The sequence below is a fragment of the Oncorhynchus kisutch genome, linkage group LG28 (assembly GCF_002021735.2).
Source record: "Oncorhynchus kisutch isolate 150728-3 linkage group LG28, Okis_V2, whole genome shotgun sequence".
NCBI lineage: Eukaryota > Metazoa > Chordata > Actinopteri > Salmoniformes > Salmonidae > Oncorhynchus > Oncorhynchus kisutch.
Genome location: NC_034201.2, coordinates 11,022,176 through 11,044,317, shown reverse-complemented (window position 1 = coordinate 11,044,317; position 22,142 = coordinate 11,022,176). Strand labels below are relative to the sequence as shown.

General features: G+C 43.6%; 2 protein-coding genes across 3 annotated transcripts; both read left to right on the top strand.

The window, feature by feature from the left end:
- The first annotated feature begins 718 nt into the window (after positions 1 to 718).
- On the top strand, positions 719 to 6,205 carry LOC109872689 (protocadherin-10-like). Of its 2 annotated transcripts, none has more exons than XM_031807588.1 (4): positions 719 to 3,458; positions 4,487 to 4,548; positions 5,089 to 5,195; positions 5,393 to 6,205. In XM_031807588.1, the coding sequence occupies exons 1-4, from the start codon at positions 930 to 932 to the stop codon at positions 5,698 to 5,700; spliced, it is 3,006 nt and encodes a 1,001-aa protein (XP_031663448.1). In that variant the 5' UTR covers positions 719 to 929; the 3' UTR covers positions 5,701 to 6,205. The 2 variants fall into 2 exon arrangements, with proteins under 2 accessions (XP_031663448.1, XP_020319587.1); XM_020463998.2 differs by having other exon boundaries at positions 725 to 3,458; positions 5,390 to 6,205.
- A 1,642-nt stretch (positions 6,206 to 7,847) lies between these two features.
- Positions 7,848 to 17,776, top strand: LOC109872751 (protocadherin alpha-C2-like). The gene is made up of 2 exons (XM_031807587.1): positions 7,848 to 10,740; positions 13,513 to 17,776. Exons 1-2 carry the CDS (start codon positions 8,287 to 8,289, stop codon positions 13,540 to 13,542), a joined length of 2,484 nt encoding a protein of 827 aa, XP_031663447.1. The 5' UTR covers positions 7,848 to 8,286; the 3' UTR covers positions 13,543 to 17,776.
- Positions 17,777 to 22,142: the final 4,366 nt, after the last annotated feature.

The window sequence follows — 22,142 nt, the reverse complement described above, 5'->3', positions numbered from 1 at the left end:
CACAGCTGGAATAGCCTTGCCTATAGCCTACTGAAAACTGTTTATTTTATTATTTAAACTATACATTTTGGTCGTTTATTTTAGTAAGATGTTACTTATTTGCTCTTAAAAATAGATATTGTTTGGGTTTTATTCAAACATTTCCCTGTGCGTTGTAAGGTTTATGCAATAGATTTGATTGTAGCCTAGCCTATTACTTTCTTCTTCTGCAATTGGTCATTTTGAATGAAGCTACTGCAGTAGATCTATTTGACAAACCGAGGATCAAATAAACATGAACCATTTGTAACCCCAAAATGGGTAAGACAGTTTTTCAAATATTAAAGCATGCGATAGGTCGCATGAACCATGCATGCATGCTATTTTGTATCGTAACCTTCAAGAGAGATAAATTAGTTTAATTCAACTAAACTGTGATAGCCTATCATTTTAGCCCCCCGTCCCGTAGAAATAGGGCTAAATAACACGGTCGCTGCATTTGATTAGTGCGAAAGATTAGCCTATGGTGTTGTGCTCAAACTGGAATCAGAGCAGATGTCGCTTTTCCCTATCGGAATACTGGGATTGAGCCAATAAACACACGCACGCACGCACGCGCGCGCGCGAACACACCCACACACACACACACACCAGAGCATCACAATGCTAATCAGAGACACCAACCTCCTCCGCGCACCCCTCCCTCGCTCCTCTTCTTTTCTCACTCACACACACATGCAAAGACACTCGGCTGGGGCGAACTCCAAGGCTCCACTTCAAGTTGTGGATGCTATATTAGCCTATATCTTTATATTAACTTTTTTTCCATTTAGAATAAAAGAGTACAATTCGAAAATGATGATTTACAGAATAATATATATTTAAACATAATGATGTTCTAACTGAGACCCATGGAGTGTGCATTTTTTGTAGTATAATCCGTCGCTCAGATGGACCTCCGAGGCGCGAAGAGACGGCTTGGGGGGATATGGCAGGTGACATGCCTAGCTCTCGTCGTATGTGTCCTGGATTTAGTTTGGGCTCAGATTCGTTATTCAATCCCTGAGGAACTGGAACATGGCGCTTTTGTTGGAAACATAGCCGAGGACTTGGGTTTAGACGTCGAGAGACTCTCTGCGCGCAGATTCAGGATAGTTTCAGGCGCAAAAAAGCAATACTTGGAGGTGAATTTAGAAAATGGTATTTTATTTGTAAACGAAATAATTGATCGAGAGGAACTATGTGAACAGAGTCTGTCTTGCTCTTTCCATTTGCAAGTGGTAATCGAAAACCCATTAGAACTGTACAGGGTTGAGGTGGAGATTTTAGATGTGAACGATAACTCACCCAGTTTTCCGTGGAGTGAGTTTAATTTGGATATATCCGAGTCGGCGGTACCCGGGTCCCGCTTCCCACTAGAGAGCGCGCAGGACTTGGACGTTGGAAGCAACTCGCTCCGCTCTTATCTGCTGAGTGTGAATGAACATTTTGTCCTGGACATCCAGACGCGTAGTGATGGCAGTAAGTTTGCGGAGTTGGTCCTGGAGAGCCCCTTGGACAGAGAGCAGCAGAATACGCACCAGGTGGTGCTGACGGCCGTGGATGGAGGCTCGCCAGAGAGATCCGGGACAGCGCAAATCAATATAACAGTTCTGGATGCAAATGACAACGCGCCCGTGTTCGACCAGTCTTTCTACAGAGTGAGGCTTGTGGAAAACGCACCGAAGGGCACCGTTGTGATAAAACTAAACGCATCGGATTTGGATGAGGGTCCTAATGCGGATATCACATACTCTTTCAGCGGGCATGCTCCCATAAAAGTGCGCGAGCTTTTCAGTGTGGATTCGCGCACTGGAGAGATCAGAGTGAAAGGTGTCGTAGATTATGAAAAGGCCAGGATGCATGAGATATATGTGCAAGCCAAGGACAAGGGCCCATCGGCAGTGGCCGTGCACTGTAAAGTTCTAGTCAATATCTTAGATGTGAATGACAACCTCCCGGAGGTGATCTTGACATCAGTGTCCACACCTGTCCAAGAGGACGCACCACCGGGGACTGTGATAGCTGTCATCAGCGTCATGGACAAAGACTCAGGTGAAAATGGAAATGTTGACTGTGAAATTCCACATCATGTCCCCTTCCAGCTCCACTCCTCTTTTAAGAACTATTACACTTTGGTTACTTGTGATTTTTTGGACAGAGAGACGGTGCCAGAGTACAACATCACTCTCACAGCAAGAGATATGGGCGCACCTCCCTTGTTCACAAGGAAAACTATTTTAGTTCAAGTGTCAGACATGAACGACAACACACCCCGATTCAAGCAGCCATCATACACCGTCTATTTGACAGAGAATAACGCACCAGGAGCCTCAATTTGCTCGGTTACTGCCCTGGATCCAGATTCAGACCAAAATGCCTATCTCTCTTACTCTATTCTGGAAGGTGATATACATGGGATGTCCGTGTCCACCTACGTCTCCATAAACTCAGACAACGGGAATATTTACGCGTTGCGTTCTTTTGACCATGAGCAGCTAAGAAACTTTCAGATTTTAGTCCAAGCACAAGATGCCGGGTTTCCACCCCTGAGAACCAATGTTACCGTAAATGTCTTTATTTTAGACCAAAATGACAATGCACCAGTCATAGTAGCACCTCTACCCCAAAACGGCACCGCGGCGACTGAAGTGGTGCCCAGGTCAGTTGATGCTGGCTATCTTGTGGCAAAAATCACTGCGATGGACGCAGACGCAGGTCAAAACTCGCGTCTGTTCTACCAGGTGCTCCAGGCAAACGACCCTAGCCTGTTTAGCGTCGCTCTGTACACGGGCGAAATCAGGACGATTCGCCGATTTGTGGAAAAAGACCCCATAAGGCAAATGCTGGTCATTCTGGTCAAGGACAACGGTCAGCCACCCCTTTCGGCCACAGTTTCCATCATCCTGTCAGTTGTTGACAACGTGCCAGAATCGCTGCCTGATTTCGGCGACCTCACACTGAGCCCCCAGTACCGCTCGAACCTCACGCTGTACTTAATAGTGTCTCTGGGCGTTATCTCGTTCACGTTTCTTGTGGCTATTATCGTCCTGGCAGCGATAAAGGGATACAGGGACAGACATTCCATTCGGAGGTATAACTTCTCTCTGAGTGCATGCTGCGGGTTCCGATCAGAGGAATCTACCACTGATGTGTTCAAGAAGTCCAACTTGAACGTTCAGATAACCACAGGCACCAAAGGATCCACAAACTGCGTTGAGGCAAATGGCAACGGCCCCCTTTCTCAGCCATACTGCTACAAGATGTGTCTGACCCCGGAATCATCCAAGAGCGATTTCATGTTCCTAAAGTCATGCAGTCCGATGAATGCGACTCCACAGAAGAATAATACCAAGGGCGCAGACTACCCCAAATCGGGTTGGAGCGCACAGGACTCCCGCAGCCTGATAGTGAACAACGGAGCAACTATTCCGAACGAGGTAAATAGCCTAGGCCTGTACTGCTCCAAATATAATCACATCAGACCTCCAAGTAATTATAATTTATTATTTTATTTGTATAATTTTGATGATTGTCACTCATGCTTGTTCAACAACTAAGAAATATTGCAAATTATAAATCTGTCAATGAACGGAAAGTAATTACGCACAAGTCAGGAAAGCTGATTATATTGGTACCGCTAACGTTTAAAGTAAAAAATATGACTTCCAAAGTCATACTATTAAAATGGTGCATGAAGACTATATGTATTGAAGTGGACTGAGACACACTTATACTATTAGGAGCGAGTGAGCTAAGGTCAGGGGCAAACGTGACTGGTTGAATAATCCTTAAAACGGTCCGTGGTTAGTCTATCCACCATGGTTTATATTGTAGCACAGGTGATACCGTAAACGTGTAAAGGCTTATAGAAATGGAGAAGTCATGTGATGTATTACGTGCTATAAGCAAAACATCTTATTGTATTGTTATTCTGATTGTCTCAGCAATCCAACAATTTACATTTGCCTGTTCAAGGATACACTGACGCTGCAAGGCCTTGAACGTGAATAGAGCAAGACGTCCATAGTGTGATGGGACTCATACAGTACACACAGTAATATATCAAAGAATGAATGTATAAGAATATAACTGTTTAAAAGTCATGAAATAAATCAATAAAACACGCAGAACGCAACTTCACATAATCTGCTTCTCCCTAGGGATACTCCGTCGTGCCACAGGGGGGCAATAGTTGCATGCCTGGGTGCGTTAACGGACTGTAGTAGGCCTACTGTAGAACATTAGTGCAAGACGTGATACAACTGTACTGCTCATTTTCCCATTCATTAGTTCATTTATGAATTCCTTATTGATTTATTTCAAGTGGCAATTGAAACTATCCACTGCATGGTACATCATTTAATATTTCTCACAGACTCATGTTTATTTGTGGCAATTCTATGTAATTGATGTGGGCTATCCTTTCAGCTGTATTACTAACCTATCTACGTCCTCGATTGTGCAGCTCAAGCAAGCGAACATGGACTGGACATTGACGAAAAATCGACGAAATTCAGCACACAAAAGGTCAACAAAAATTCTGGTGGAAAAAAAAACAAGCGAGCACACACACGTTTTACATTTACATTTTAGTCAATTAGAGACGCTCAGTTATTCCATTCATCTTAAGATAGCTAGGTGGGACAACCACATATCACAGGCATAGAAAGTATTTTTTAATTCTATATCGTAGCTGTCAGTAGAGTGTGGTGGTGGGGGGGGGGGGGTTGAGGTGAGGAGGAGGATTATTTAAGATACTGTTTGAAGAGGTAGGGTTTCAGATGGTTTCGGAAGATGGGCAGGGACTCTGTAGTCCTCGCTTCAGGGGGAAGCTGGTTCCACCATTGGAGTGCCAGGACAGAGACGAGCTTGGACTGGGCTGAGCGGGAGCTGCACTCCGGTAGGGGTGGGAGGGCCAAGAGACCAGAGGTGGCAGAGCAGAGTGCTCGGGTGTAGGGTTTGAGCATAGCGTGAAGGTAGGGGGGGGGGGGGGGAGGGGGGCATGGACGCACATACACACACAACAAGGAGTCATTCTAGTTCCTTATTTTTATTTTCTTTCTACAGCTTTAGCTCCATGGAGAGGACCTTCCCACGTAGACCCAGGCCGGACCCTGATGGCTTCTCCTGCCCGGTGGCACCGCAGTACTATACCTGGGGTAGTCATATGCGTGGTACGTGGGCCAGGAACCTACAGTGTCAGAAAATATTCTATACCAATACTAAAAGACAACAAAATACAGACCGGCAGTCTAGAGAAATAATTATAAAACTGACGCCATGGCATTATTTCACACTTTATAAAATGTTGCTATTGCAGAAATCACACTAACTCACGAACGCTTTATTATGTGATTTGTTTTGTTAGCAGAATACAAGATGTCCTCCCAGGTCGAAGGGATTGGAGGGGTTGGAAGTGTAGGAAGGGTTCCAAACCGTTCGTGGACTCCGAGCTACACCCAGCCTCCATCTGCACAGCCACCACCTGACTACCAGCACAACGTCTACATCCCTGGCACACCGTCTGGGTACTGCACTCTGAAGCCTGCACCCAGGGGGGAACTGGATGTCTACAACTCATTCTCTACGTTTGGAAAGAATAAGAGGTTCATCTCTAGCTATGACCCGAGCTTTGACCAGAGAGGGGACAACCTGATAAACAAGGACTTTTTTAAATGAATATATTAGAAGACACTGTGCATACAATTTAATACACACTCCCGTGGATGTTCATTAACTATTCATATAATCAACCCATATAGTATAAACCTCTGTGCACAAGGAAAATTAAAATAGTTTAGTATATTTGAATCCATGCTTCGAACACATAACTTAATACTTTACAGCATATTATTTTCTCTCAATACAGCAGTGTCATAATTCTCTCTTTTCATTTGTATCATGTACAGTCCTAGTTGATAATGATGATGAGATTGTGCAGATATAAGGGAAATTATAGTCACTTGTGGGGATAATGAGGAAAATGATCTGAGGATATCTGTTCCCAGCAGTTATGGCAAATTCTCCAAATGCCTTGAGGGTTGCATTGTGAAGATTGTGCACGGCATTCTGTTAGGCAGTAATTTACAAGCATGTATATCATATTGTTGTACTTTATACCTTCATGTTTGACCCGTTTGGCTTCTTAAACATGTTTATATGTATAAAATCGGATTTTACTGCTGATTTATTTTAATCAATGTGGGTTAGGACGGGTGGACTGGAGTACACGCAGAGCCTTACGTTTGGCTACGGGACATACAATGGAGTTGTGGACATATAAATACAATCTAGATTCAATCATGTAGAATATATTTCTGTGTTTGGAGCCATGCCCGTGGAAGGTGGTGCTGAATTGACGTAGACAATCGCTGTGACGCTGACGTCACATTATGATTATTGCGTCAAAAGTTGAATTCTTATCTATCTGTTGCTCTGAGATTTAGAGCCATATCGCTATCGCTCGGTTGTTGCTTTTGCAGTGCGACTTCTACAGTCAGATAGAGGCCATCTCAAGTTCTGTTTTTGAGGTGGTGCTGATTATGACAACTTGCAGGGGAGTTTTATCACAGGTATGTATAGCATAATAAAAATACTGTCTTGCACGTTTTACAGACCATTTAGTGGGGCCCGTATATGAGCCTAGCTCCGTCAACATGAAATCAAAGAAGCAGATTAAGAGAAATGGCAATATGTGAGGAAGACTATTATTTTTATATTTTGGCGTTTCGAATCCACACGTAGATCAAGTGTGCTTTGATATTGGACACTGTGCCGCTGTTCCCTAAGAATATACTTCACCATCACACAGTCAGGGGATGTGGCTTGACATCGACACTAGCTAGGTTGACATCCAAAAAGCGACAGATTTTCATGCGAATATTCTATAATTCGCATAAAGAAAATATACGCTTTTTTCAACCAGTGGTGTTTCCAGCAAATGTATTTGTTGCAGAAAAAAATATGTGCATGATGATGTAGTCTACACAAAATGTACGTTTTCATTGAAATTTTGATGTAGGCCTACAGTATAAAAATCTAAAGTTCAATGTGTTTCCATAGCATTTTCACCTCTACAGATAGTTTTGTCACACGCTCTGGCCAAAAGCTCGCAGATACAGTGCGGGTAGGCTGTGCGAGTAGGCTAGTCTACATGATGCGATCAGTATGGATAAGAGCGATAATATAATTGATTTGTCAAACGGCAGTCAAGCATCTATCATCATGTCACCAGAATAAGACCATCGCTATTTATTAGAAAGTAGCATCAATATCACCGTGCACTTTCACCACCATGTGAAGTTGATCATCATTTATTTCATCTGTAGTCTACTGCATGCTTTTCCTAGTCGTTGTGGGAGGACCACACAACATGTATCACGAAACGTCGATATAATGGTTATTATATCAACATAACCAACGTTTCCACCACCATTTCTCACCTAATTCATTTAACAGACACAAAAAGATCCCACCATGTCGAACAAACAAATGACCTATTGGCATTTATACATTAGCAACGAAACTTCCTGTCTCCATCACAGGTGTGATTTTTGTTGTTGTTGATATGGTATGACTTTACTCACATAAAAAGTATGGATGGAAACATGTTTATTTATAAGCCCATTTCTGGCAATTCCGGCTCTGCTCATTCAAGCAATCTTGTTTGGAGATCCAGATACTGTGTGGCGCAGTTCATGTGCCTGGGTGCTGAATTTAGGTTGGCTCGGAATTTACGCAGACTATCCTTGTGACGTTAAAATCACATTACGATTACTATTATTCTATTTATCTTTTGCACTGGTTTTATTTCACGAGATCAGTGTTGCTCAGAGAGGCCCTGACGATGTTATCGTGCTTGTCGCTGTCGCAGGAGGACGATAAAGTGAGGTAGAGGCCAAGTTATAGCTTTGAGGTGCTGATTATCACAACTTGCCGGAAGCTTTTTAACAAGTAGGAGCGTGTCGAGGGCTTTCGAAAGATTACTTTTCGTCTGCAAACATGCATTAATGTTGCATTCAAAACATTTCCACATAGCTCACACAATGTCGCTGTTCCTTTACGACTACACAGCAGACGTCATCACGATTGGGAGGGCAACGCACCGCATTTGTACCGCGTGGAGGCTTGGTATGAATTCCCCGGTGCAGAAGAGAAGGCTACCGATTGTTTCTCACATAAACAATAGCTTTTAGATGTAAATATATTCGGCTTCAACGCATTGCTACAAGTACTGTCATATTTTACCATATTTGGTTTGCAATAATGGCTTTATCCATTGCAACTGTCTGGACAAGGTGCGCCACGGTTCTCTTTGTATTCAGCGGGATGTGGGAAATTGCTTTGCCCATTACTCGCTACTCTATTCCCGAGGAAATGCAAGAGGGTTCCGTTGTTGCAAACCTGGCTACAGATTTGGGACTTGACGTTCGCGCTCTGGTCACACGCAAGGCAAAGCTTGACATCATCCACACAAAAAAATATTTGGACATTAACAAAGAAACGGGAGAGCTGTTCATACTTGAAAAGATAGACAGGGAATACATATGCTCGAGCAAGACAACGTCTTGTTTTCTTAAAACGGATGTCATACTTGAAAATCCCATTCGTATTTTTTACATTGAACTTGAAATCATGGACATAAATGACAACGCACCTGTCTTTCGAAGGGAGACAATGCAATTGGATATTTCAGAATCTACCGCTCCGGGAGAGAGATTCTCTTTGACAAATGCTGTGGATGCAGATGTCGGTGCGAATTCTATTAAGACTTACTATTTGAGCGAAAGCAAATATTTTACAATTGAAATACAGACCGGAAGCGATGGCTCTAAATATGTAGATTTGGTTATCAACCGTAATTTAGACCGAGAGGAACAGGCGGTGCATAATTTAATATTAACCGCTGCAGATGGTGGGGTTCCTGCGCGCTCATCCACAGCCAGTATCTTCCTTAGGGTTCTGGATATTAATGACAATGCCCCCTTTTTTAACCAGCCGATATATGCTATTAATGTAACTGAAAACTCCCCAATTGGAACTCTAGTAATGAAGTTGAACGCAACAGACTTGGACGAGGGCACGAACGCAGAGATTACATATTCATACACGTTATATACATCCGAGAAGACACAAGAAAAGTTCTATCTAAATTCAAATACAGGGGAAATAAAGGTGAAGGATGTGATTGATTTTGAGGAGAGTCACAGTTTCGATATATATATTCAAGCAAGAGACCAAGGATCGAATTCGTTATCTGGAGATTGTAAAGTAATGGCGTTTATTACCGATCTGAATGACAACTATCCTGAGGTCACCATTACATCTTTTAAAAGCACGGTCAATGAAGATGTTGCCATTGGAACATTGATAGCAGTAATCAGTATAAGCGATAGGGACTCTGGGGACAACGGTGAAGTTGAACTCACTTTGAACCAACAAGCATCCCTACCCTTCGTTCTCGATAAGTCTTCGGAGGATTACTTTGCTCTGCTTATTTCAGAACCACTGGACCGTGAGACAATTCCAAGATATGACATCACTTTCATAGTCACAGACAAAGGAACACCTCGCTTATTTGACAATGAGACAATCACCTTGGAGATACTGGACGTCAATGATAACGCACCAGTATTCCCCCAGTCGTTCTACACAATCCATGTTGTGGAGAACAACATCCCCGGCGCACTGTTGACGTCACTCAGTGCTTTTGACCCCGACCTCCACGAGAACCAGTATCTGGTCTATTTTATCATGGAGAAGGAGATCATCAACACGTCTATGTCCATGCTGTTCTCCATTAATCCAGAGAATGGCAACCTTTATGCTCTAAAGACCTTTGACTTTGAAAGGGAGAGGGAGTTTCTTTTCCACATAGAGGCCAGAGACTCTGGGTTACCTCCACTCAGCAGCAATGTGACAGTTCACGTCATCATTCTGGACCAGAATGACAACACCCCGCTCATAGTGTCGCCTTGGCGAGCACAGGGCTCGGTAATTGAAGAGGTGATCCCGAGGTCCGTTGATAAAGGATTCCTGATTGTCAAAGTAATCGCCATTGACACAGACTCATTACAGAACTCACGGGTCACATATCAGCTTCTACAGACCAGTGACTCTACTCTGTTCAGTCTAGATCAGTACAACGGGGAGATCCGGACCACAAGAATGTTCAGCTACAGGGATCCCCGTCATCAGAGGCTGGTTGTTGTCGCCAAAGACAATGGAGACCCTGCTCTTTCGGCCACAATTACCATCAAGATATCAACAGTAGAACACATGGTGACGCCATTCTCAGAAACTACTGAGGTGCCTTTAGAATTTGACTTGTTCACAGACTTAAATCTGTATTTGGTCATCGGTTTGGGTTCAGTGTCCTTCCTGCTGTTGATCACCATACTGGTGATCATTGTGCTGAAGTGTCAGAAACCGAAGCCCATGAAGATGCCTCCTGCTATAAATATGAATCTGAACAGTCTGAACAGGAACAGTGTGATCAGCAGAAACAGTATCATCAGCCAGAGGAGCTCCACCATCGCTGATTCCACCCTCATCTCCAGTGATGCCTACTGGTATAGCCTGTTTCTAGCAGAGACCAGGAAAGGCAATGTGGTCGTCAGACAGCCGATAGTACCCAAGGGAGCAGGATACTTTGTGTCCAGTATACCCAGAAGCACAGGTCCTACAGAGACCAGCGACTCAAGAGCATCCACACTACAGGTATGTGCTCCTCTGAGATGGAGGCCTGGAGCAGTTGTCCTCTTGTATTTCTTCATATGAAATGCACACTCCTCCTTCCTTCATGTAATCACAAATCAGACACGGGTGTATTAATGAAAGCAGTAGCCATGCTATTATTCAGACAGGGCCTCGTTTTGCAAAGAACATTATTTCCCCCTTTGAAAAAATATTCTAGACCAGAGCTACCTCTGCATGTTTCTATGTTCTGGCACTGCGCACCCTGCAGACTGAGTGACTGTTTGACCCACTTCACAATGTCATATTCATTCCTCTACGAGGAGGAGCCTACAGACCCTGTGTCGCCTCAGTGCAGCTCTCAGCCTTCTACTAACACACTCCAGTTAATGAACAGAGACTGTGGTAGTGTGCTATTTAGAACTACATCTCTGACCAGGGTTTACCAATTAGAGGATGCTTGAGGTTGGTTTGTTAAATAAACCCAATTTATTTCTAAGGATCTATGGGATGTCTGCAGGTTTTATCGTGTTATGCTCTGCTCTAGTCCTGTGGTGTTTGAACACAGGCAGTCTATTGCTGTGTGTTTTGTAGACATTAACAGAAATACTTATTTGCTTTTAATTTGCCCTGCTGCCTTTCACTCTACTGGTGTTTGGCTCCGATTGCTTACGTGAGTCATTGAGCCATGCTAATTCCCAAGTCATGTTACTGCCACTTCCTTTCATTCTTTGCTTGCAGTTCATGCAATTTTAATGTATTAAAAAAAGGGCTTTCCAAGATCGTCTGTGTGCTGTTGTCTCAGACATTACAACTCTTTGAGGTCAGGGAATTGAAAACCAGGCCTGGGGTTTGTGTAATAATAAAACTAACCCGGGGGAGAAGAATGGACTCAAGTGAACTCTTTCACTGATAAACTTCGTACAGTATAATATTAATGGGAAAGTCAGTGTAGGCTAAATATTGTATGAAATTGTGTTTATTGTAATGACATTTGTGTAGATGTGTGTTTGTCTTTGTGCATTTTTTTCTTCAGGTTGCAGGCCCAATAAGACTGAACTGAACTGGCATTTTAAGTTCAGCTTTGATTTAGGGACAAGGCAGAGTCCTCTCCATTGTACTGACATGACATGGAAACTAACGAGATGGATTGGATTAGTGGAGCGTGTTTTTTTAAAAAGTGTGTGTGTGTGTATTTTGAACCTTTCTTTTTTTCTATTCTAAAGTACTCAAAATGAAAGGAAGCCCATTCTACAGCTGGAGGTATGCTCGTTGCTGGTAACATGTAGGAGCACTGTGATTGGTGTAACTCAAACTAGGACTATGTTTCTAGGCCTGTACTTTTGGATAAATTTTCTAATTGTCACTTTTATCAACCCAGATGTGGGATTGATCTGTGTAGGCAGAGTTCGGTGTCCTTTTTAAAATGGGGCATGGATTATATAATGTCAGCAAAGAGCAGACAAACATTGATTCTCAGAGAGGAGGCAGAGAAAGGATGATGAATTCCTGCACTCTTAGAAAAAAGTGTTCCTAAAGGGTTCTTCGTTGTCCCCATAGGAGAACTCTTTTCGGTTTCAAGTAGAACCATTTCCGCAGCGGATTCTAAATGGAACCCAAGAGGATTCTACATGGAACCCAAAAGGATTCTACATGGAACCAAAACGGGTTCTTCAAAGGGGACAGTTGGGGACAGTTGAAAATCCCTTTTATGTTCTAGACAGCACCTTGGTTTCTATTTTTCATCTGTCCCCTTCCCCTGACACTCACTGCACACCCTCCTTCCCATTGGCCTTCATTGTGATGCATCTGTGAGCTATGAATATTAAATTTGGAAATCTCTATAAAGCGGGAAACCAATCACTCACTGACAGCTGAGATTAGGCCCAAAGTGTCTGCCAGGTCAGAATAATAATGACAATATGTGGTTTGTTTGGCAGAGACTCACGGCAAAGCTCTAAGCACAAATAACGTAGAGGATTAAGGTATGCACTGTCCTGGTCCTGAGCTCTCAGTGTGTACACCTGCCTCAGAGCAGTGGCTGCATCATCCAGCACCTCTGTCACATCCACACACATCATATTTTAGCTCTGCCCCTGCTGTCCAGCAGCCACCTCTTATCACTGGCCCAATACAAGGGAAAATATTTCAATTATGATCAGCATGGTGTCAGGCAGTGGCCACAGACTAACACAGACTAACTGTGGCCTCCATAGACATAGTACCAATTGCCCTACACGCACGCACGCACGCACACACACACACACACACACACACACACACACAAAAATGTACTAAAATAGTTCAAACGCCAGCCTGCCTATCCCCCACTCTCGCAAACTGTGATGTGCATGTCTCTATGGTACATATAGCCCTTTCATTTTTCCTTATTCTTGTCATTTGTTTGGTTTTATTCAAATTTCACTTGCTTGCTTTTTAATCTGGCCTAGATGCACATGATAGATCCATTCGGTAATTTGTCCTGATTTCTATTGTCTGTGAGGATAATAAAATAAGGATTTGAACAAATAGCCCATGTAGACATTTTTATGGAACTCACCATGCACACCTCCCTACATAATCCAGAGCATGATAATTGTTTAAGTAACTCAGTATGTAACACCCACCCATGTTTGATTGATTGATTGCTTGATTGATTGTGCAGTAGCCAGTCATGTCCCAGTTGAGGGATCTTATCAGTTGCATGAGTTGTGACTCCTTAAAGGCTCTCAGTCAAGCTGATCCCCTCCTCTCTCCATCTCCTATTGGCTGACTGTATTTTCTATTTATTGGCAGGATTCCAGGGCCAGCAGTGACCTGCCATGATGTCCTCATTCTGGGGTATTCAGCTGGAGAATGTTCAAAGATGTTAAGAGTGACACCAACACCCCTCTTCAATCACTGGGATCCAACAGTTACCTCTGGGGGCAGCTCCTCCAACCCTCTGCCCTCCTCGAACAGACCACACCTGTAGACTACCTTCATCATTTTCCATCAAGCATGAATCTGCATGGCTACATCGACAGGTACTTGCATTTAGAAAATATCCTAAAGAAGAAAGGAACGTAACATGATGTCTTTATGCAAAGCACCCTCTGTTAACATTGGAGCAGGCACACAATATCTTCCAAAATCCTACCTTACCTCTCCAGGAAAAACATGACACAAAAGGGATATTCTGTCGTGTCCTTGTGAGGGTACCTCATTGTGATAATGTCATAATGTGTTATTGGGGTATGTGTGAGAGGTCACAATCAGAGAGTCAAGAGAAGGATGTTGCCAATGCCTTCCATAACCCCTTTATCTGGTGAAATAACAATCTCAGTTCATTTGTGAATGTGTAGTGTGCACACTCTAGGTAAGAACTTTAGTTTATTTTGATTAGAAATAAGACTTAACATTTTTCATCATTTTTGCTTTCTAGATCTTTTTTGGCTCCGGACATCAGCCTATAGTATGGAATTATTCATTTCCTGATACATGGTGTTGGATGTGCATGTTGAGTTGCTACTATAAAATAGATCAATACCTGATACCTGTCATCCAATGAGCCAGGTATGAGAGAAGTACCCCATGTTGCTCCACTTCACATTGCAGACAGAGTTTATATATTCTCACAGTTCACATATTCATGAGCACATTTGACAGCGGCACTATATTTAGTATATTTTGATGATAGACATTTCCTTCTCAGCATATCTATATAAAGCACAGACTAGAATCCATTTCTAGTGTGAGATCATGTCCAAGGAAATACTCAGGACAGTGACACACCAGGATTTAGCTCCTACCTGCCTAAACAGTGCAATATGACGGTCAACCTAGAAAACACTGTATGTAGAATAGCTGTAGCACTAAAGGGCTTCACTTTACAACAACTTATCATACCTCCATCTGAGTTTTGTCAACGTACCTGTGCAGGCCTCTGCCCGGTTCTGATTACTCTAACACTTTCTCTGCACTGTGAACAAGCCTCAGAGAATCAGCTAAAGGCAAAATCAACGTAAAACAGGAGGCTTACGGGAAGAACCCATGTGTACTTTAAATGAGAAATGTTACTATATTCACTTAAGAAATATGACTTTTGAAAGTATTTATCATTGTATATTCAAAAGGTATTGTATGTTTGGCATGATACAATACTCTGGACATGATTTTAAACTTTACAATGTTTTTATGAATTTGTATGTTTTTTAATATATTTTTTATATTTTGACCTAACAGTTCTTAATGCTACTTTTTGTGACTTATTCAAGTGCATTGTGTAGTCTACTGTATTATATTTGTAGTGCAACAATACAGCATTCAGTTATTTTATCTGATACAGTGTACAGACAGACAATCTCAATTATTTTATGACATTTGAATGGAGTACTCCACTCACTGCTTAAGCATTTCACCAAAATGTTATTTTCAGAGTATCAAAGTGTTCACAGACATAGATGAGCTTTTCTCCCAGAAAGACCATGACGTGCAAAGATTTAATGCAAGGCGTTAGGTCTTAGAAATGAGAAACTAGAACATACAGCAGTGTGTCCATGTGACAATATGGAGGGAAAGGCCAAAATAAGGAGAGCGAGATAAGTAGAGAGAAACTGTGAAGACGAGCGTGGGACAGACAGACTATGCTACTAATACTATTCTATTCCTTTGATGTTAGTGCATGTCTTTATAGGCCGAACACTCACAATCCATCCAATCTCATTTGAAATGCAATACTGTACTTAAATCCTACTACACTGCTCAAAACAATAAAGGGAACACTAAAATAACACATCCTAGATCTGAATGAATTAAATATTCTTATTAAATACTTTTTCTTTACATAGTTGAATGTGCTGACAACAAAATCACACAAAAATTATCAATGTAAATCATATTTATCAACCCATGGAGGTCTGGATTTGTAGTCACACTCAAAATTAAAGTGGAAAACGACAGTACAGGCTGATCCAACTTTGATGTAATGTCCTTAAAACAAGTCAAAATGAGGCTCAGTAGTGTGTGTGGCCTCCACGTGCCTGTATGACCTCCCTACAACGCCTGGGCATGCTCCACATGAGGTCTAGCATTGTCTTGCATTAGGACGAACCCAGGGCCAACCGCACTAGCATATGGTCTCACAAGGGGTCTGAGGATCTCATCTCGGTACCTAATGGCAGTCAGGCTACCTCTGGCGAGCACATGGAGGGCTGTGCGACCCCCCCCCCCCCCCAAAGAAATGCCACCCCCCATGACTGACCCACCGCCAAACCGGTCATGCTGGAGGATGTTGCAGGCAGCAGAACGTTCTCCACGGCGTCTCCAGACTGTCACGTCTGTCACATGTGCTCAGTGTGAACCTGCTTTCATCTGTGAAGAGCACAGGGCGCCAGTGGCGAATTTGCCAATCTTGGTGTTCTCTGGCAAATGCCAAACGTCCTGCACGGTGTTGGGCTGTAAGCACAACCCCCACCTGTGGATGTCGGGCCCTCATACCATCCTCATGGAGTCTGTTTCTGACCGTTTGAGCAGACACATGCACATTTGTGGCCTGCTGGAGGTCATTTTGCAGGTCTCTGGCAGTGCTCCTCCTGCTCCTTCTTGCACAAAGGCGGAGGTAGCGGTCCTGCTGCTGGGTTGTTGCCCTCCTACGGCCTCCTGCACGTCTCCTGATGTACTGGCCTGTCTCCTGGTAGCGCCTCCATGCTCTGGACACTACGCTGACAGACACAGCAAACCTTCTTGCCACAGCTCGCATTGATGTGCCATCCTGGATGAGCTGCACTACCTGAGCCACTTGTGTGGGTTTTAGTCTCCGTCTCATGCTACCACTAGAGTGAAAGCACCGCCAGCATTCAAAAGTGACCAAAACATCAGCCAGGAAGCATAGGAACTGAGAAGTGGTCTGTGGTCACCACCTGCAGAACCACTCCTTTATTGGAGGTGTCTTGTTAATTGCCTATAATTTCCACCTGTTGTCTATTCCATTTGCACAACAGCATGTGAAATTGATTGTCAATCAGTGTTGCTTCCTAAGTGGACAGTTTGATTTCACAGAAGTGTGATTGACTTGGAGTTTCAATGTGTTGTTTAAGTGTTGCCTTTATTTTTTTGAGCAGTGTATATATATCTCCATCATATAGGTTGCATGGGAACACACTAAGTTCGTCCTATACACAGTTATTTGCACTGAATCCATAACCTGGTTGCACTACTCATCTACCACAAACTGCAGTGCAGCTGTAGTTCTCATCAATGTTCCAGTTCTCTCTTGATCTCTTTCCCCTTGTTAAAGCTCTCTGTGAGGTCACTGTGTGGGGGAGGTGCTACACTAATTATGGTACACATGAGGGCTCTGCCTACTCTGCCCGTAGGGAGGGAAAACTGCCTGAGCATTGTGTAAAGACGCCTTTAGTCGGGTTACAGAAAATATCCAACTGAATTCAGACGTCATGTGCTCTTTATGGGTGTCATGCGTTACCCCAGTACATGTGACATGAGGACAATGAGATAATGGTGCTTAATCCAGATTCAAGTCATGATTATTACCAGGGATAAAATGTCATCTGGATGAACTTAGATCCCAGCAGTTTTGAGAGAACATCCTAAGCAGCCAGTGGCTGTGTGATGTGACCTGAGACCTCAAGCTCTACTTTGACAGAACAGATGTTCTGTGGAAACCAACGGAGGAGTTTAAAACCTGTATCTACTTTGTACTTTGTGTTTAAAAAAAAAGATACAATATACTTTTTATATCTGCTGTAATCTCTGAACTTGTCTTGATAGCACAGGAGTGTGTTTGTGTTGCTTGCTTCAGTATCATGCAGATGTGTCTGTCTCCGTTGTGCGGCTACACTGCTTATTCCTGCATTTTGATTCTACATTTCAATTCTACAGTCTACTGTATCTGCCCGCCTTTCTGCAGGACTTCCTGTGTTCTAGGTGGGTGGGGGGTGTGGACACAACCCACAACGCTGATTGGTAGATGAGAGAGTGTGTGGGAGAGACAGTTTGGATGTTGTTTCTGTTGTTTATTGTCCCGCTTGTAGATGCGTATGTGAATAAAGCTTTTAGAGCAGTGCTTCTACGGGTCAGTTTCTTTCCGAAGGCCAGTATTGAAGTTATCGGTGTTGATCGGATACTTAAATCATCAGGCCATCATCAACCCAGTTTCTCACTCCAGTGCTCCATACTAAATCAGGGAGATTGATTATTAAACTGAGGGAGAGGTTAAGATTCAGGAAGTAGGAGGTAGAAACACAGCTTTCTCCCAGCGATGTTCTTCTTATCTTAATGACGTTAAAGACATGCCCACACTGCACAGTGAAACACTGATGGATGATCTCCACTATGACAGCACAGAGCCTCTACCCTGCAGTCCGCTGCCAACGATTGATGGGAGTGGGCTGGTTGCTAGGAACCACCCAGTACCTAAGAAACGGTTGCCATGACAACTGCACCAGCTTCCTGTGATCACAGAGGAGGGGAGATTATCATGAACACCCTGCATTCTATTTAGTCTCCATCACTCCCTCTCACTTGAGAGGTGTTCTGTCTCTGCGATTAAATCTGTCTGCGATGTGATTGCCTTTGCACAAAATAGTTCCTAACTCATCAAATCAAATCTAATTTTATTTCTCGCATGCACCAAATACAGTAGGTGTAGACCTTTCAGTGAAATGCTTACTTACAAGCCCTTAACCAACAATGCAGAAAAATAAGTGTTAGGTAAAAAACAGACAAGTAAAATAACAGTACTCCTGAGGTGCTGACCTGTTGCACCCTCGACAACCACTGTGATTATTATTATGTGGCCATGCTGGTCATCTATGAACATTTTAACATCAGACGACTTTTCTAGGGAGTTTTTCCTAGTCACCGTGCCTCTACACCTGCATTGCTTGCTGTTTGGGGTTTTAGGCTGCGTTTCTGTACAGCACTTTGTGACATCAGCTGATGTAAGAAGGGCTTTATAAATACATTGATTACAATTGATTGATACAGCTGTAGAACCTTTTGAGGATCTATGGACCCATGCCAAGTATTTTCAGTCTCCTGAGAGGGAATAGGCTTTGTCGTGCCCTCTTTCATGACTGTCTTGGCGTGTTTGGACCATGATAGTTAGTTGGTGATGTGGACACCAAGGAACTTGAAGCTCTGAACCTGCCCCACTACAGCCCCGTCGATGAGATTGGGGGCGTGCTCCGTCATGACACAATATCTCTGTTTGGCTAGAGTGTGAATGACACTTTATTATCATCATACTGTATGCCATCTTGGGCAATGATAATGAATGAATCTTGAATGCATACTAGCTATAGTTCGGCACTCCAGTATTTCAGTAATCATATTCAAGCCTCTGCATAGTGCTCCAGTTACAACAGTCAATACCTTCTATATGCAGCGCCAACCCCAACAAACCTCTGCTCTCTTGCTCTCCCTCCCTCTGTCTCGGTGTGAAGACCAACGCTCGGAGACGAGAAGCAAGTAGAGTGAACATTTAATGGATAACAGACAAGAAACAAACAAGGACAGCGTCTGGACAGGGGAAAACATAACGACATCAATGCTGACACGGGGACGGAGGAACAGACAGATATAGGGAAGGCAATAAAAACGTGAAGGAGTACAGGTGAGTCCAATGAAGCGCTGTTGCGCACAGAGAAGGTGACAGGTGTGCGTAATGATGGGCAGCCTGGCGCCCTCGAGCGCCAGGGAGGTGGAGCGGGAGCAGGCGTGACACTCAGTCTTTCCCTCCCTCTATCTCCCACCATTCTCAGTCGCTCTCTCTCATAAACACCTATGCTGATGTGCACACTAGCATGTACAGTATGTGTGTGTACACGCACACTCCTCTTTTTATTGGCAGTTGAGCTGTGATGCTGAGAGAGGGAGAGAGAGAGAGACTGAGAGACTGAGCGTGAGAGAGGTCATTTATCTCTATGTCCACTAAGAGTCAGTCAGACATCATATAGTCCTACACACAAGCAAATAATAGAAATACCTTATACACATAAGTATTCAGACCCTTTGCTATGAGACTCGAATTTGAGCTCAGGTGCATCCTGTTTCCATTGATCATCCTTGAGATGTTTCTACAACTTGATTGGAGTCCACCTCTGGTAAATTCAATTGATTGGACATGATTTGGAAAGGCACACACCTGTCGATATAAGGTCCCACAGTTGACAGTGTACGTCAGAGCAGAAACCAAGCCATGAGGTCGAAGGAATTGTACGTAGAGATCCGAGAAAAGATTGTGTTTGAGGCAAAGATCTGGGGAAGGGTTCCAAAAAATGTCTGCAGTATTGAAGGTTCCCAAGAACACAGTGGCTTCCATCATTCTTAAATGGAAGAAGATTGGAATCACCAAGATTGTTCCCAGAGGTGGTCACCCAGCCAAACTGAGCAATCAGGGGGAGAAGGACCTTGGTCAGTGAGGTGACCAAGAACCAGATGATCACTCAGAGATATCCAAAGTTCCTCTGTGGAGATGGGAGAACCTTCCAGAAGGACAACCATCTCTGCAACACTTCACCATTCAGGCCTTGCTGGTAGAGTAGCCAGATGGCAGCCACTCCTCAGTAAAAGTCACATGACAGCCTGCTTGGAGTTTGCCAAAAGGCACCTAAAGGACTCTCAGACCATGAGAAACAAGATTCTCTGGTCTGATGAAACCAAGATTGAACACTTTGGCCTGAATGCCAAGCATCACGTCTGGAGGACACCTGGCACCATCCCTACGGGGAAGCATGGTGGTGGCAGCATCATGCTGTGTGGATGTTTTTCAGTAGCAGGGAATGTGAGACTAGTCAGGATCGAGGGAAAGATGAACATTGCAAAGTCCAGAGAGATTTTTGATGAAAACCTGCTCCAGAGCGCTCAGAACCTCTGAATGGAGCCAAGGTTCACCTTCCAACACAGCTAAGACAAAGCACCAGTGGCTTCGGGACAAGTCTCTGAATGTCCTTGAGTGGCCAGCCAGAGCCCGGACTTGAACCCGATCTAACATATCTGGAGAGACCTGAAATCACTCTTGTCATGACTGACCACGAGAATCCAAATAGGTCAGATCAGGTTTGCAATGAATAACTTCAATCAGACTGCCTAGACTAGCTTCAAAGAAGCATCTTCAAGAGCGAATGGAAGGAAAATCAACTCTATAGTGTTAAGCGGAGTGACACAGGGGAACCCAAGAGCAGACTCAGAAGAGGAAACAGGGATAAATAAAGCAAAATATTTATTGTTACAAAGGGAGATATGGAGTACAGATCCAGGGAAGCTCAGAAAAACCAGATGTGGAGACTGAGGTTGGAGTTAGCTGAGTAGAACAGGGTAAACAGGTCCTGAGGGGAGTCCAAGATAGTGGGGGTGAGTAAAATCCAGAGCAAGGTAGTTGGGTGGTGAGATGTGGAACGGGAGACAGGAGACAGAGCGGTAAACTGCAATGAGAGGATAAACAGTGTCAGGCAGGGAAACAGGCACAGCAGAGTAACAGGATCTTGACTAATCATAAATGACTAAAATCACGAATTGTCTGAGCAGAGATTACGATCTGGCAGTGTGGAAGTGGCAGGACTGATATTTGTAGAGGTCTTGATTATGGAACGAGTTGCAGCTGGTAGGTATCTGCTCTGACTCCAGCACACCTGTCACCAACCACACAATCATACATAGAGGGAGAGGGAGACAGAGAGCTTACTGCAGGTCAAGAAGACACCGGATGAACACCAGAGGGCGTAGCAGAAGCAGATGTGACATATAGTTCTGTTCAGGACTACATGACAAGTCACCGGATACCGGATAGCTACGAAGAAGGACAACAGTAGAAGAGTTGTTGGAACCATTTCGACAATCAGAGCCTTACAAGTGTGCCGGGAAAAGGCCCAACCCCCTTTCCAAGGCTGCCCCATTCACATTTTTCCAAAAACCAGCCTGAAACTCTTTCTAAAGACTGTTGAAATCTCGTGGAAGCCCTAGGAACTACAATTTGGTAGGACTTGGGCTTATAATTATAGTACTAGCCATTGAAAACAGTGGTAAGCTGAAATTTCTTTTTTTGGGATGGTTTGTCCTCGGAGTTTCACCTGCCATATCAGTTCTGTTATACTCACGGACATAATTGTAACAGTTTTAGACACTTTAGAGTGTTTTCTATCCAAACTACCAATTATATGCATATCCTAGCTTCTGGACCTGAGTGACAGGCAGTTTACTTTGGGCACGCTTTTCATCCAGACGTGAAAATACTGCCCCAATTCCCAAAGACATTTCAACAAGCATCCATGTTGTTGTCATTTCGCAAGGGACCTGTTTTCAGCGTATTACATCTCCAGTCAATAACCGGTGCAGAGTGCGTGTGTTTATCCTTTGTTCCCATTTAATTAGCTAGTAAATAAATAAATAAACCAATTTGTATAGTACTGAATCATAAGTACGGCTCT